This window comes from Pieris brassicae, chromosome 4, assembly GCF_905147105.1.
Source record: "Pieris brassicae chromosome 4, ilPieBrab1.1, whole genome shotgun sequence".
In the NCBI taxonomy this organism is placed as follows: Eukaryota; Metazoa; Arthropoda; class Insecta; order Lepidoptera; family Pieridae; genus Pieris; species Pieris brassicae.
In genome coordinates this window covers 20,606,071-20,621,449 of record NC_059668.1, presented here as the reverse complement: position 1 = coordinate 20,621,449, position 15,379 = coordinate 20,606,071, and the positions used below count along the sequence as shown (strand labels likewise).

The following is a 15,379-nucleotide window of genomic DNA, read 5'->3' as shown; positions in this document are numbered from 1 at the left end:
GCTCATCTGATGTTAAGTGATACCGCCGCCCATGGTGATTCACATTGCCAGAAGGCTCGCAAGTGCGTTGCTGGGCTTTCAAGGCCTTTCTTTTCTTGAACGACCCTAAGTCGAATTGGTTCGGAAATAGTTTAGTGGCAGTAGGCTGGTTCCACATAGTGGAAGCGCGGCAAAAACTGCTTAAAAAAACGCTCAGTTGTGGAACGACGGACTTCGGGGTATTACGGATGGTATTTTGTATTATGCTTTAACGTCCGATAATGAAACTCAGCTACATGTATATATTACCAGAACAAAAACTTAAGATTTGTTACAGGATTGTTATGCGTAACATTATAAAAAAAAATTAGTTTAGTTATCGATAGAACATCTTATTTTTGTAACCATGAGCAAAAACCTCCAGTTATCTCTAATTGATCCATGTGCATAAGACGTTCAATGATAAACCACAGACAGAGGAAAATTAGTAGTGGTTATGACGCAGTTCACATTTTCCGTACGAAAATCACGTACTAATCTTAATTATCATACGTGGTTGCTTGCAACTGTCTGAGGTTATGAGGAACAGGAATTAGAAGACTACTGGAAGTAATCTTACGTTAACTAACGCATAAGAAATTAATTAAATTAGTGAATTAAATAATAAACTTTATTTATATGGTCTCGTTTTTTTATCCTTCTTATTCAATAACACACCTCGTAACCACGAAGCATTCAAAATACAAGGTTTTTAAAATATAGCAACTATTAACACAGTATTTATGTTTTTGTTATAAGAGCAAGATTGACAGCGATTTGAAAATTTTATATTAAGAACGTACACTCGAGACTATGTATACCACACAATACTTATCAATTATTAATTAATCTCTAAAATATATATCTCATAAAATGTCCCTAAATCAGAGTATTGGTGGTCCAGAAATAAAGCACTCTTAGAGGAACCTGAAAAACCTCCATGTATATTCTACGATGTTTTGTAGTTGAAGAGTTATAATTTTCTTCTGTTTTGGTGAATTTCCGCTTTTTAGCTTTAGCTTTGGGTGTATCTTTAAAAATAAGGAAGATTAACAATTATTTCTCCTTTTGGGACACACTATTTAAGTTGAACAGGTGCAATGCAGTTTGTTATGAAATTACAAAGAAAGATTATACGCAGCTAAATGGAAAACAACTACAATATTTAAACATACATTATAGATATAACATTTATCGTAAATATACTCTTTATAAAAATCTTCAAACATTCTCAATTCGTGTTAAAAGCTGTGGATGAAAAGTGGACGTTACAAAAGGAAATGTTATTAGTTGGTTTTGAGACATTTTACTTTAAGGCTACAAACTTTTCATTTTTATTACGGCATTTTCAGTTACATTTGTAAGTATAGATTAAGAAATTGTTTATTTATTAAAAAAAATTGAATCATCATCATCATCCGTCCTCCTTACGCTACAAGATATACAAAATTGTTTCATGTGCCTCGTATGAAATCATATACCAATGTTTCGGGTTTTGTATAACTATGACACCAACTATGAGAATATTGATATTTTCCACCTCACTATAGAAGATGTGAGGAAGTTTTGGCGGCGGGAAGACTATAATTTAGTTTAAGCAGTAATATGAAATATTATTTGTTGTTTCAATTGTTAAATTTCAGTTTTCTTTAGTTTATTTTTTAATATTTTGTTACATATATATTGTTAATCTATATGATCTGTTTTGGCTTTCAGTATTGTCCAAGTATTTTGTTTCGTAAATAAATAAATAAAAATAAAATCATCAATGGCTATACAGCCCCTTGTGGACTTTAGTCTCCTAAGGTATATTTCTCAATCGCAATCTATTCGGTGCTTCTTCCAACTTGACGTAGTCAAGGATGTTATAAAGTTCTTCATTGTAGCGAATACGCCAAACACCGTCGTCGCAAATAGGACCAAAGATTGTTCGAAGAATCTTCCGCTCAATAGTAAGGAAAGCAAGCTCGTCTTTCTTGATAAGGACTTAGATTTCAGAACCAAATGCTGCGTCTAAAGATCTCAGCTGGGATTGAAATCAAGAATAGGTGTGGTAAATTGGCAAAAATTTACCACACCGTTTCGACAATGATATGTAAATACTCGCAATAAGATCAGGAAAGATTATTTTGAAATGATTACTAGATCACCCAGTGAACTTCGTATCACCTACATACATTTCGTAAAATATATATGAAACAGAATAATTTCTGAACGAGCCTATAAGTATTTGACAGCCAAGGGATAAATATTTATTCCTAAAAAAACATTAAATGATTTGTAGCTAGAAGCGAATTGTTTTCGAAAATAACATTAATTATACTTGTTTTTATTAAAAAAATATTATACAGTTTTATCATCGCTTAAACCTGAACATCCACAAATAAATCGAGATCAAAACTAGCTAAATCAGTCCAGCCATTCTCGAGATTGAAGAAACAATTCTTTTTTAATTTACATATATCATATATCTTTTAACTAAATCTACTGAACTAAATACTTTTAAAATGTATCTTTTTAAAAAATCGGTTGAAAATATAAACAAAACCTTATTTAAGGATTAACTTCAAACCCGTCTCAAGCTTATAGTAAACTTTGCGTTCCATTTTTTCAGTGATAAATTCTGTTTAATCTTTTAGGTTGACTCGTGCCCCCTCACGTTGGGAGGATTAATGTTAGGGTGGTGATAAATCGTAATGAAATTTCCTCCTCAGGAACAGATGTAGATTTATCCATCACCTTGATACGTTTATGTGAAAATACATAATAACGGTCGCACTTTGGTTTTAATTAATGAGAATAACCAATGTTTCCTTTTTTAAATAAACCAGGTGATATTATCCATTATAAATATTATCCCTGATTATTTACGTTCGTCAGCTTCCAATATGAATACAAATTTTTCACATTGACTTCGTTGTATATATTATAAATGCTTGTATACCTATTTGTTAAATACACGACACACGTAGCTATATTAATAGATATATTAAAGAAGTCCAGCATACATTTTTATCAAGGACTCGCAAAGTCAGTGTATAGCTAATGTCTGGTCCGTGGAACAGCTTAACGTGCCCTATTAAACACCTATAATTGAGCGAGTATTATTTACATTGTAATACGTTAATCTATCGGATTTTAGTATTGTATTTTGTTAACATTGCTTTTACACATTAAGAAAACACTTTTTAAACGGATTGAAGCTATGTATTATTATTAAAAACTTATTATTAGTAAAGCACGCGAAACGTCGGAAAAAAATTAAATTATGTAAAATATATATAAGTTTTAATACATAGCTTCAATCCGTTTAAAAAGTGTTTTCCTATCGGATTTTGTTACAGTTTAATCCATGTAATTTCTATAAACTTACCGAGTGGCTTAGGTTGAATACCATAGTCCGGGCTGAGTTTAAAACAGGGTAGGGCTCCATACCACTTCTCCGTTAAGATGTCCATATACCCATTCGAGGAGTATTTTGCTATAACTGCTGATATACTATCCTGAAACCAAATATATACATTTTAAGCATCTCTCAATATTGTATACGGTAATCATTTCTGTGTGTATAAATTCTGTATTCAAAATTGTAATTAAACTAGAATAATTAGTATTGTTTGGAATAAATCATTAAGTTTGTTATGGAGGCGCATATTTACAGGGATGTTTTACTCAAAAGGTTTTACTCTGAAACAATACACATTGTAATGCATACTTATAAATAAACGAATTTTTATTTTATTTTAATAAACAACTTGGCCAAAAACATATTATGAAGCTGTAGGACATTTGGGATTATATATGAAGGTAATATATTATGGTGACGAAGAATAACATAATGTTGAACAAAATCCTAAATTATATGGTCACTCAGTCTACAATATTGTCAAATATCCAAAGCAAGCAATAAGATAAAAGTTTCAATGCATTCGCAAGTTTAAATTGTCGAAAAATGTTTTTGTTTATAGTGGGCCGACGAGTTCGTAGGCTGACATATAAAAAAATTGTTGTAGATTTTTTTTTGATGATTCAATACTTTATGTTCCTCTCTGGCCGTAGTTTTGACTTGCGTTCCCTAGACAATCTAGTTCTTGAAACTCCTACTCTTAGAATTGAATTCTATTATTTTCTGTGTCTTTAAATTTATTAAAAAAAATCTTTTTGATCACTTTTCTTCTGCCTCATATTTAGCTACTTATATATAATTATTGTGACTCAGTTAACCCTTGGATTATTTTGTACAGTCTTGTTTATACATATTATTATGAATGAATGTTAATTTTTATATTTTTTTCTTTTTCTTTGATTTTACTTTATTTTAGTTATAGTTTTTTATTGATCCATATTACGGTTGCCAGAAAGAAATCTCTTGTTAGTGATAAGGCCACCTGTTGCCTAATTACTTACGTAACCTGCTTTTTATCTGTATGTTTTTGTGTAAGGTACGCAGTATGAATAAATTAAATATTGCCTTTGAAAGCGATACAACGATTATACCGGTCATAAAATTTTGTTTACCATTTTTATAGTATAATTTATCTTAAGCCTGAAAATTGGTTCCAGTTTCGGTGATAAGCTCTTCATCAGCGCAAAATTTACTTATCGTAAACGATATCTGAGCATCGAACGACTCAACGTGTATACGTGTCATGAAGTTATTAAACGTGTTAAAAATCTGTCTCGATATTGCATAATCCATGGAATTTTTTGAAAATATGGCATTTTTCTGGGTATCCAATGTCTTACAATATTACAATATACAATTAAAATAATATTTAATATTATAACTAGAACAAAATACAAAAATAGTTTTTTTTTAATTTAGAATTATTTAAAATTTTCTTAACCTTATGTTGGTAATAATAAAACTAAAACAAATTTAAAAAGTTCGGCGTATTTTATATTTTTAAAGCAGCGTTGGCCTAGTGGATTCAGCGTGCGACGCTCATTCCTGAGGTCGTAGGTTCGATCCCCGGCTGTCCCAGGCCCAGGCCTAAAAGAGCTGTAGCGCCATTGATTATTATTATTATATTATATTACAACTTATAATTAAAAAATTAAAAAAAAACATTTTTTTACAATGCAAAATCAAAAGTCAAATTTTTATAATCAAGGATATTTTTGTAATCTTCTATAATTAATATAAAATCAACCTAGAATTATTATTAAGGACAAAAATCACTAAGTTTTATTTGATGATACGAAATATCGATATGATTTACGATCACATATCGCACAGTTTGGTAACTGTACAAATGTTCACCGTTGCTTAACTGACAACGTCGTCAAGATAAAAATGAGTATAATCTAACATCGGCTATCGATCACCCCATTAAGTGTGCGTACACCATCAATCTTTCGCTGCTATAATCCTAAGTCGTTCTCCTGTCACCCAGTCGGCCTACTTACGCTACTTTATGCCCATACAGATATGTTACTGAATTTAAATACAGCTTTTAAGGCATAGGGTAGTTATTTCTTAGTATTGTCTTTTGTTAACACTTTTTGAACGGATAAAAACTTATAAAACTTTTTTCCGACGTTTCGCGTGCTTTTCAGCGTGCGTGGTCACGGTGACACGGTAGTTTATTCTTGTACTGTTCTAAAATCTGCGTCTATGCGTCGCCTATTGTCAATGAATATTAAATTATCGGCTATTAATTTATATTCTCTACTATTCTTATCACATTGATCCATATCAAATATTAAATTTTATTAATGCTTTACTAAAATTCCAATACCAAACATGTGTCAATGTATTTATGTATATATATTTGTTGAACTATTTGAGGATATAAATGCCAATATTTTTAACGTTGTATTTAGTATTATTGGATTCTCATTAGTAGTTTTTTCTACAATATAGTTCACATACAGAGTGCGACTTTACATGGATAATAAGTAATATTATGTTAACTTAATTTTCTACTACAATAATGTAGAGCTTAAACTAAGGTAATGTTAATTAATAGTCTTAGTATTCTATAATGTTTTGACCCATTATACAATATTTCAATTAAAATATTTGCACTTCATAGTCGTGAATACCTTAAGACTAGATTATTATATATAATATTATTGAGACTTTGTGCTAGACAGTCCTTCAGCAGTATTCGTGATCGTGTGTTTTTAGGATGAGATATTACGAAATATATATTTTGACAGTGTACCTCCATACTAATTAAAAATAAAGAGTTACTTATCGTAACTCTACTATCGTTAATGAGTTTCATCATTGGACGTCGAGGTAGAATACGAAATTCTACCAATACCACCTCGACGTCCGCCGTTCCACAACTGAGCATTTTTTAAAGCAGTTTTTGTCGCGGACACCACTTTGTGGAACCAGTAGCCCACTGAAGTATTTACGAACCAATTTGACTTAGGGTCCTTCAAGAAAATATCGTAAAAAGCCGGCAACGCACTCGCGAGACCTCTGACATTGAGTATGTCCATGGGCGGCGGTATCACTTAATATCAGGGGAGCCACCTGCCCGTTAAAAATAAATATATATCACATTTCTGAACATTAAAAACATTTATTGACAGTCATTTAGACAGGTTCACGCCTGACGTAAATCGTAAATAAATTCAGCGCATTCATTCAATCAAGACATCGTCAACTCTAAGGCCATATACAAGTGACATGATAAAATGAACTCGTAATAGATATTTGCTGTTCCGTCACTTTGTTGGGTAAAGGCGAGTATATTAAAATGAAATTTCTCAAGTTATAGGAAAGCGCTGATATAATATCATACTCCAATACACTTAACTTAAACACATGATTGCTATGTATGGTATTTTTGAAATACGTTATTAAATTTTTTTTAATAACTAGCAATTAATTTAGATTTAACAAGAAGGTCCGTATTCTTTCAGATTTCTTATCCTAATCACTGAAGACACAATGCTTTGAATTTTGTCTATAAATGAAATGATAAATCTCCGTATTACGCGAGAATCCGGTCAGCACAAACGCCGACCAACAAAGCCTCATGTATTAAGTATATCTTTTTTCTAGCTAAAAATATACTATATTTTATAACTACTTTGTAAGTAAAATTATATTTTTTTTAGAAGTAGAAGAAAGGATAGGAATATTTTTTTAAATCAGAACTTAGTTATTATGTGGATTTCACATTAAGTATTCTGGGCTCATAATATGGAGGTACTTTTAATGCCATAGTTTATGTTATTTTTTCTTCTGCGCTTATTTGCAATAATGCTTCCAATTAGAAGTATCTACTCATTTACTACCTAGAGCTACTGTCAGTCTTAGCTCCAGAAAATGGTGACGTTATTGTCGTCTTAGTATGTGAGAGATGGTGAGTTGATGTGCAAGTTCGTTGGGGTGACAGATTGTACTCTTTGTATTCGCTGCCAGTCTCCGGATTTCCTCTTTGATTATTCTCAGTTAAGGATGTTCGTGTCTATATGTCCTAATTTATAAAATACAGTAATATTGTGAATATTTGACAGTTATTCCTTGAATAATTGCACACCATCATAGTTATTTATGTTTACTATAGAGAGTGATATTTAAAATTAAATTAAAACACAGGTGTTTTAACCATAAAGTTGGTTTAAAGGATACAAGCAAGACAACACAATATGTTTAATTTACATAGATCAAACATGGAATGTGAATTTTCTAACAAGCAGAACAGTGTTGGCCTAGTGGTTTAAGTTTAAATCTAAAGGTCTAACGTAAGAATGACGAATAAAATCTAATGGATTTTTTATATTCCTAATTGCTCATTAACATTTGCTCCGGCAGTAAAGTCAGACATCTTAAGGAAACGCTTCGTCTTAGAGCCATAAACGACTTAATATTTATGTCGGGCGTAGATAGACTTGTCTATAAAACATGAAAAGTGTTTAAGATATGCATCCTGATATCAAGACCCACACAAGTAGCTTCACTGGATTTTTTATTTATTTTCTAATAATATAATATACCTATAGCTGGTAATGCAACGATTTATGACACTTTAATTTTACCTTTAACGGAAAGCCCTTTGCCATTCCAATAGCATAGGTGTCATCAGTGAGAGAATGATCTCCAACTCGCTGAAGCTTGCATCCATGGTCCGTTGCTCGATAGTAATCCAACACTGGTGTATCAGCGATTAGAAGGTCTAAAGTTCCATTCCTGTTACAAACACCGTATATATAATAAAAAGTAAAATAAAAATATTAGATATATCCCTCAATTTCTACGGCAAATGAATAAAATAAGTAATTGTTTAAATCAATAAGTAATTAAAAAGCTCACTTAAAATTAATGATAACAGCTCATCCCAAGCAGAAGCTTGATTGGAATAAGCCAGGCATACCTGGCGCGCTACAGATGCAGATGGAGCAAAGAAAGACGGAAATACTTGGAGCGAGGTTAAATACTAGGCTCAAGACCGAACGCGATGGAGACTCACTGTGGACGCCCTGTACCCCATTTAGGGGATTTAGGACATTATGTCAAGTCAAGTCATTCAAAGTAGTAGTTATAGTTAGTAGATACTATTTTATATTTATAAAAAAAAAATTGTTGTTACATTAACAGGTTGCATGTTTCAAATCACGTCACAACTGACTTGCTAATCCTATACTCATATATATGTTTTTTAATGTTTGTTCATTATTTTATAAGTGTATAAAAATCATAAAAATATCCAAAGAAAAAATAATGAAATAAGACAAGCGAACAATGTCGTGAACATTGTTCGCTTGTCAATAATGTATACAAATTATTACACTCGTACCTTAAACGACTGATTCCTTCTTCAATATCTTGAAGGCCGTATCGTCGCATTTGTTGAGCTAATTCTGGATTGTTCCTTTGCACATAATATTCTGCTGCTGACGATCTCGGTGTGCCTACTCTCAATGTTAACCACTAGAAACATATTAATGTATTAACGGCTTTTTAAATACAGAGGACACCTCGTGAAATAATACATTTAGATGTGTTTTATAAGCGTAACATTCCACTGAAGTATTTCTGAACCAATTCGACTTAGGATGATTCAAGAAAAGAGCTTACCAACTCTTAAAAGGCTGGCAACGCACTCGCGAGGCTTCTGGCATTGAGAGTGTCCATGGGCGGCGGTATCACTTCACATCAGTGAGCCCGTTTGCCCCCTGTTCTATATAAAAAAATATTATTATTTAATATTACGTGTAAACAATTCAGAGTCTGTTTTATGTTCGAAACAATTTTTTTATTTGTTCTCCAGATATTGAATGCAACAAAATACTAGAAGCAAAAAACTTTACAGCCCTGTTGAATATTATTTTGTCTAATATTAACTATATAAGAAAGTTTTGCTTACATTACTTCGTCCATGAAATTCGTCGACTGCGTTATGAAAAAATAATCCAGCAATAAGTGCAGCTATATTGGCTGTGTAACTGGCCACGAATATAACAGAGAATCCGCCCCAAACATTTATTAAAAACTTATTTGGCCAGCTTTTTGGGGCTTTGAACGCAACTAAATGTCCGCACAGCAATCCCCACATCACCCACAGTGCACTGGAAATGCTGAAATTTTTGGATCTCTGACGGCCCCACGGATTTAAACCGAAGGGGGACAACCATTCATATATCGCCACGGCAATAGCAGTGATATTTAGTGATGTGAAAATTGCAACCCACAATTCCGGTGAGAATGGTAATAAAAATGCTAGCAATGGTATATCAGCTCGTTGGTTGGGTGCTGCTAAAATTGATATTCCACTAAAAAAATACGGCTGGCTGAAGTCCACTACCTCGGCTCGAGCGGATGACACGCTAAGAGCGGCGAAAGACATGTGGGCGGCACCAGACACTAAATCCCCGATAACGCCATCCCATTTTTCGAGATCCTCCTCTAAATCTTCGTCAAATGTATTCAACATGTCATTATCCAACCTTTCGTATCCTTTCCGATACTGTGAGCGATAATTCTCCCCGTTCGCAACATACTCATTGACGATATTCACATTTTCATACAGCCTTTTAAACGGCTTTAGGTACCTTCTCGAGCCATACAAACCATCCTCAACAATATATAAATGAAAATCAAATTCTAATTCTTGAGCTATATTTTCTAGGAGGTCCATAGCAAATCCGTAACAACAATGCGTGGCCATTTTTGTCAACGTGTTTGGCTGTGTTGTGGGGAGAAAGAAATCTTCTCTCTGTTCATCCCTACCAGGTACGAAAGCAAGTGTCAGGTTGTCACGATCGGAGGTTTGTGGGCGATGACAAGGTAGCCCCCTAAGACACTGCCCGTCTTCATCAAGCTCTCCTTCCATAACAAAAGGCGGTGCAAGAGCTGTCACAACGCGAAATACGGTTCTAGCGCCAGTGGACTGCCCTTGAGCTACTAATCTTCCACCGGGCCATACAATCGTATGAAGTCGAACTGAACGGCCGTTAATATGACCCACTTGTCGCCACATATTTCCGTCTATACCCGGCACTAAATTTAAGAAGGAAAATTGTGCCATCAAAGAGCGTTCCTGGCGTTCTATGACGCCGGCGAGAGCAGCTGAGGTAGCTATTCGCATTTCCCTGAAAAGGAATTTCTATTGTTAAGAAAATGTTCACAAATATTGGAAACAGATTTGAGAACGGAGTTATCACACGTAAAAGTTTTATGCGAACATTACGGCTAGTTGGAATCTACAAAGTTTTGGATAAATGGTCTTAAGTAACCTGCTAGTTGTCAAGGTAACTTCGCTTTTACAGCTAAGAGATAAGTTTTTCATTTAAGTCTATAAACTTTGTGACACCATTGATATTTTTACGAGTCGAGTTTCAGCCAAACATACGTTCGAGTGAAGTTTAACAGCTATATTTATAAATCATAGATAATAAAGGGTAAATAATAGTTTTTAAATACCCAAAACAAGTAAAAACACTAAAATAATATTGTCGTATACAAGATTATAAAGCGATAGTAACTATATCTCTATCATAACATTAAATAAAACACATTTACATTTACGTAAATCAGTACAGACACGTACACTACCGATTTTAAAATATTTTGAAAACGAAAAAATTAAAAAAGATTGTGGAATGCGATTATTTCTATTTGGTCAAAAAAGAGACATACACAAAATGTGCATTTTGTAATTCCAAAAATAATTAACGAATAAATATACATATATTTTGAATTTTAGGTTTGTTTTTGTATGCCAACTTGCAAAATGTGATGGATTTATCGTAGTTTTTCGCAATAGCTAAGCTCAAAGCGAATAACTTTGTTTCTTTGAAATCTGAAATAGGAAAAAACTCACCGTAACCTTATTATATTATTTAGTTACGTGAATCGAATCTTATTTTTATAACACAATAGTTCACAAGAAAGTGCTTTAATACAATATAGGGAATGGTACACGGCAAGGAAACTTTATGTTTGCGGTCGTGAGCAAACTTTAGCTTTTTATTCTATTTATTTTCCTCTAGTTTACAGAATCACTAAAGAAAGCTTTATTTCTAATGAAAATAGTCATAAAATTTAAGATATATATCTACCAAATAATAACGAGACACACGAAAAGAAAAGAAATTAAAGATCTACATCTAGCAACATTTACCACCAGTTTTAACTTAATTTGACTAATTAGTTGCTTTCTTCAATAAAATATATAAATTTTTAATAAAAAAAATATTTTTATTTTGTAAATAATTAATTCAATAAAATATATAAGTGATATATATTAATAAAGAACTTTGAAAGCCGACTTATCCATAAATAACGCTAACATAGATGCAGTTTGCTTTAAACCTATTATCAGTAAATCAGTGATTAAATCAGTTTTTAATGCTGCAAGTTCATTGGATAACTACTTTCCATGCAAACGAAAGCTCGATATCAAGAGCTTTCAATAAACTGAAAAAGTGCCTAATCTGTTTTACAAAGCATTCCTGACCTGACCTATAAAACCGGCCTAATTCATTGCAAAAGGAAAGTTAGCGTCAAGTCATGTCGATGGACCGTCGATTGCCGACTCAGCGAGCGGAGGCTGGCCGTCAGCCAACATCTTTTATTCTCTATAATAATTAACTATGAATTTATAGACTATCCAGATTTGGTTATTGATGTGTTCATTTATATACTAAGAATAATTTTACATTGTCATAAACTCTATTATATGGTATAGTTGAAAATAGAATATTGTGTACCTCAAAAGTATTAGTTATGATGTGAGGTCACAATTATTTACGCGTATCACGCTTCTATTAAACTTGTCATTATCGTTTTAGTAAGATTCTGCATATTGCGACTAGACGAGCCTACTTGAAACAAATGCTCACTGAAACCAATATACCAAACGATACGACCGGGCCAACGACGTGCCACAGATGATATGTTCTTCTTAAATCTTAAACAGAATCTTACTAAAACGATAATGACAAGTTTAATAGAAGCGTGATACGCGTAAATAATTCAGTTTATTGAAAGCTCTTGATATCGAGCTTTCGTTTGCATGAAAAGTAGTTATCCAATGAACTTGCAGCATTAAAAACTGATTTAATCACTGATTTACTGATAATAGGTTTAAAGCAAACTGCATCTATGTTAGCGTTATTTATGGATAAGTCGGCTTTATTAATATATATCACTTATATATTTTATTGAATTAATTATTTACAAAATAAAAATATTTTTTTTATTAAACATTTATATATTTTATTGAAGAAAGCAACTAATTAGTCAAATTAAGTTAAAGCTGGTTGTTGCTAGATCTAGATCTTTAATTTCTTTTCTTTGCGTGTGTCTCGTTATTATTTGGTAGATATATATCTTAAATTTTAAAAGCGGAAGTTTAGTAAATAGTTTTCAAACAGATTATTGGCGAAAGAATTTATCAAGCAACCGCGAAGTTTCGAAGTGAAGCAATCTAACTGCCAACTAGTACAAAAGATGCAATTAATACATGTCGCCAAGGAAATCCGTTTCGAAGCGATAAAGTTTTATTTCTCTTCTGACGAAGCTTATCATTAATTTTGTGAATCTATTTATTCGTGCGAAAGATTTAATTACTCAACGAATTGTTCTTTTTTACATGTTCGAAACGGATTATAGATTGGTGTTACGGATTTCAGATCATGTTTAATTAATTATTTAAAAAAAACATTATCGTATTTCTGCATATGCTCTTAATAATAAAACCTTAATGCCGGAGCTTAACCTACCCATTAGGGCAAAATAAATTACAAAGACAATTGACGGTAAAAGAGGGTAAGACAGACAAAGTGGATGGGGAAGAAAGACAGGGCGCAATAACGAGAAAGAACGTCCAGAATTTTATTAATGATAATGACGCATTGCTGACGTTAAAAATTTGTTTGTTGGCATCAGCTGCTTAATTTCCAGTAATATTGGAGTCTACTTTTTAAAGGTTTCCCTCGACCGCTTAAATGAGGGTCGCAGCACGTGAATTTTTGATATCCTAGATTCGTGACTTATGTGTGTTCACGCGACTGATCGCGAATCGACTAGAGATTCAAACGTAAGTCATAGGAACGAGTGTTAAAGATTACTTTAATATTGACTGTCTTACGCCCAAAATTAATAAAGTTTCAAATGTCTATCTAGTGACTGCTTTTTATAACAATAATTACAATGAAGTCACTTTTATAATCGACCAACGAATAGTCGTTAATTTATAGATCTAGCAACATTTACAAATCAAATAAACCACCAGTTTTGAACTTAATTAGTCAAAACTTTGATGTTATTAAATTATAATGAAATTACTTTCAATAATAATAATAATGGAATCACTATCAGTTTGAATCAAATAGTCGTTAATATGTAGATCTATTAATATTGGCAAATGGAATAAACCACAGTATTAACGGTTTTTAACTAATCTGACTTTGATGTTGTCAATTTATGGGCGTTGTGACATGACACCTGACAGCGTCAACTGAAACTAATTTTTTGCAATGTTACAGTACACCAGATAATAATTAGAGGGAGGTTACTTTATTCAGCTAAAAGCCAGCAGTTGGCGTGAGGTGGCACGGGACACAGAGCGTTGGAAGTTTCTCATTTAGGAGGCCGAGACACTTTTTGGGTTGCAGAGCGAAGTGAGTGAGTAAGTAAGGGTACTTTTTATCCAACTTAATGTGGGGATCCTTGAAAAGTCAAATCCCCATGATGGGCTGGCCCGAAGCCTTAGGTGTTACGAGTGGCTAAGGTCGGGAAGTGTTTCATATTCTTAGATAGAAATTAAAATCGATAATGATTGTTATTTTATCCTCTTAATATCTATGAATGTAAAAACAAGCTAAAACTCAAAAATATAATGAAATTGAAAAATTTTATGGTAATAAATAATAATAAAATTTGACTATTTAAAATTTCTAACTCCAGTCTCTTATATTGTTTAATATTTAATTTAAATAGAAAATCTTAGTTTCCATACTTGCCTAAATCAACACTAAATTCATATCTCGTATTCAAATTTCTCATCCACAAGACTTAAAAATCTTTATCGAAGTTCACACTTACTACGCTCTAATCCATTACAACAACTTAAATAGATTCTACCCTCATTTAGTTGATTAAACAATAAAATTAATAAACATCTAATGACAAACAACTTAACCAATTTCTTATTTTTCACTGGAAGGAACTAGCGTTTAAGATATAGGCTAGGCCTAGTTTAAACTCATAGGAGTATATTATGAATAAGGTTAACCAAAATAAATATTGTATCTCAACGTTTAGTTGCCTATTGTATGTTTACAACCTTTAGAATGTAAGTACAAAATTTAATATTTTTCGAGTCAAATAAAGTAATTTATATTTAATTTGTTTTTTTGTATTTTTGGTATCATTACTCAAAGGTAATATTTTCTTAAACAGAGAGCGCTACCTTCTTGCAGCTTTAAGCGAATTTTGTAACGAATAGCTGGAAAATCTTCCAGGTAAATATTAATTATGTACCAGATTATTAAGCCCGTTATAATTAATAATCCACTGCCCCGAAAGCAAGGTTTAATATTTTAAACAAAAGCTGTGATGTCTTGCAAAGTTACACATGAGCTGGCAGAACTTAGCATACATTCCGCTTCTCATTCAGAATTCATAAATCAACTTTGTTCCAACAATTACATTTAAACCACTAACCTTATATTGTTAGTAAAGTCAAAGTTTCACGGAAAACAACCAGTCTGAATATTTTATGTAACCGCTGTAAATTCACCATTATTTTTTAAATAAAAGACGGTGTACAAAATATATTGGACATGTCTTTTTTTATTATCATAAGCAGTGTTGTGCCTAGTGGCTTCAGGAAGCGAATCACATCCTTGAGGCCGTATGTTCTATCCCCGGCTTTGCACCAATGGACTT

The 15,379-nt window shown here is 32.5% G+C and overlaps 1 protein-coding gene across 1 annotated transcript in view; it reads right to left on the bottom strand.

The window, feature by feature from the left end:
- LOC123708400 overlaps positions 1-15,379 on the bottom strand; it is a 54,833-nt gene that overhangs the window by 7,678 nt on the left and 31,776 nt on the right. Inside the window, exons 7-10 of the mRNA XM_045659077.1 lie at positions 9,351-10,575; positions 8,781-8,914; positions 8,023-8,173; positions 3,392-3,521 (exon numbers count right to left, since the gene is read on the bottom strand). Of these exons, the coding sequence (XP_045515033.1) occupies positions 3,392-3,521; positions 8,023-8,173; positions 8,781-8,914; positions 9,351-10,575 (1,640 nt within the window). The remainder of the gene's footprint in view (positions 1-3,391; positions 3,522-8,022; positions 8,174-8,780; positions 8,915-9,350; positions 10,576-15,379) is intronic.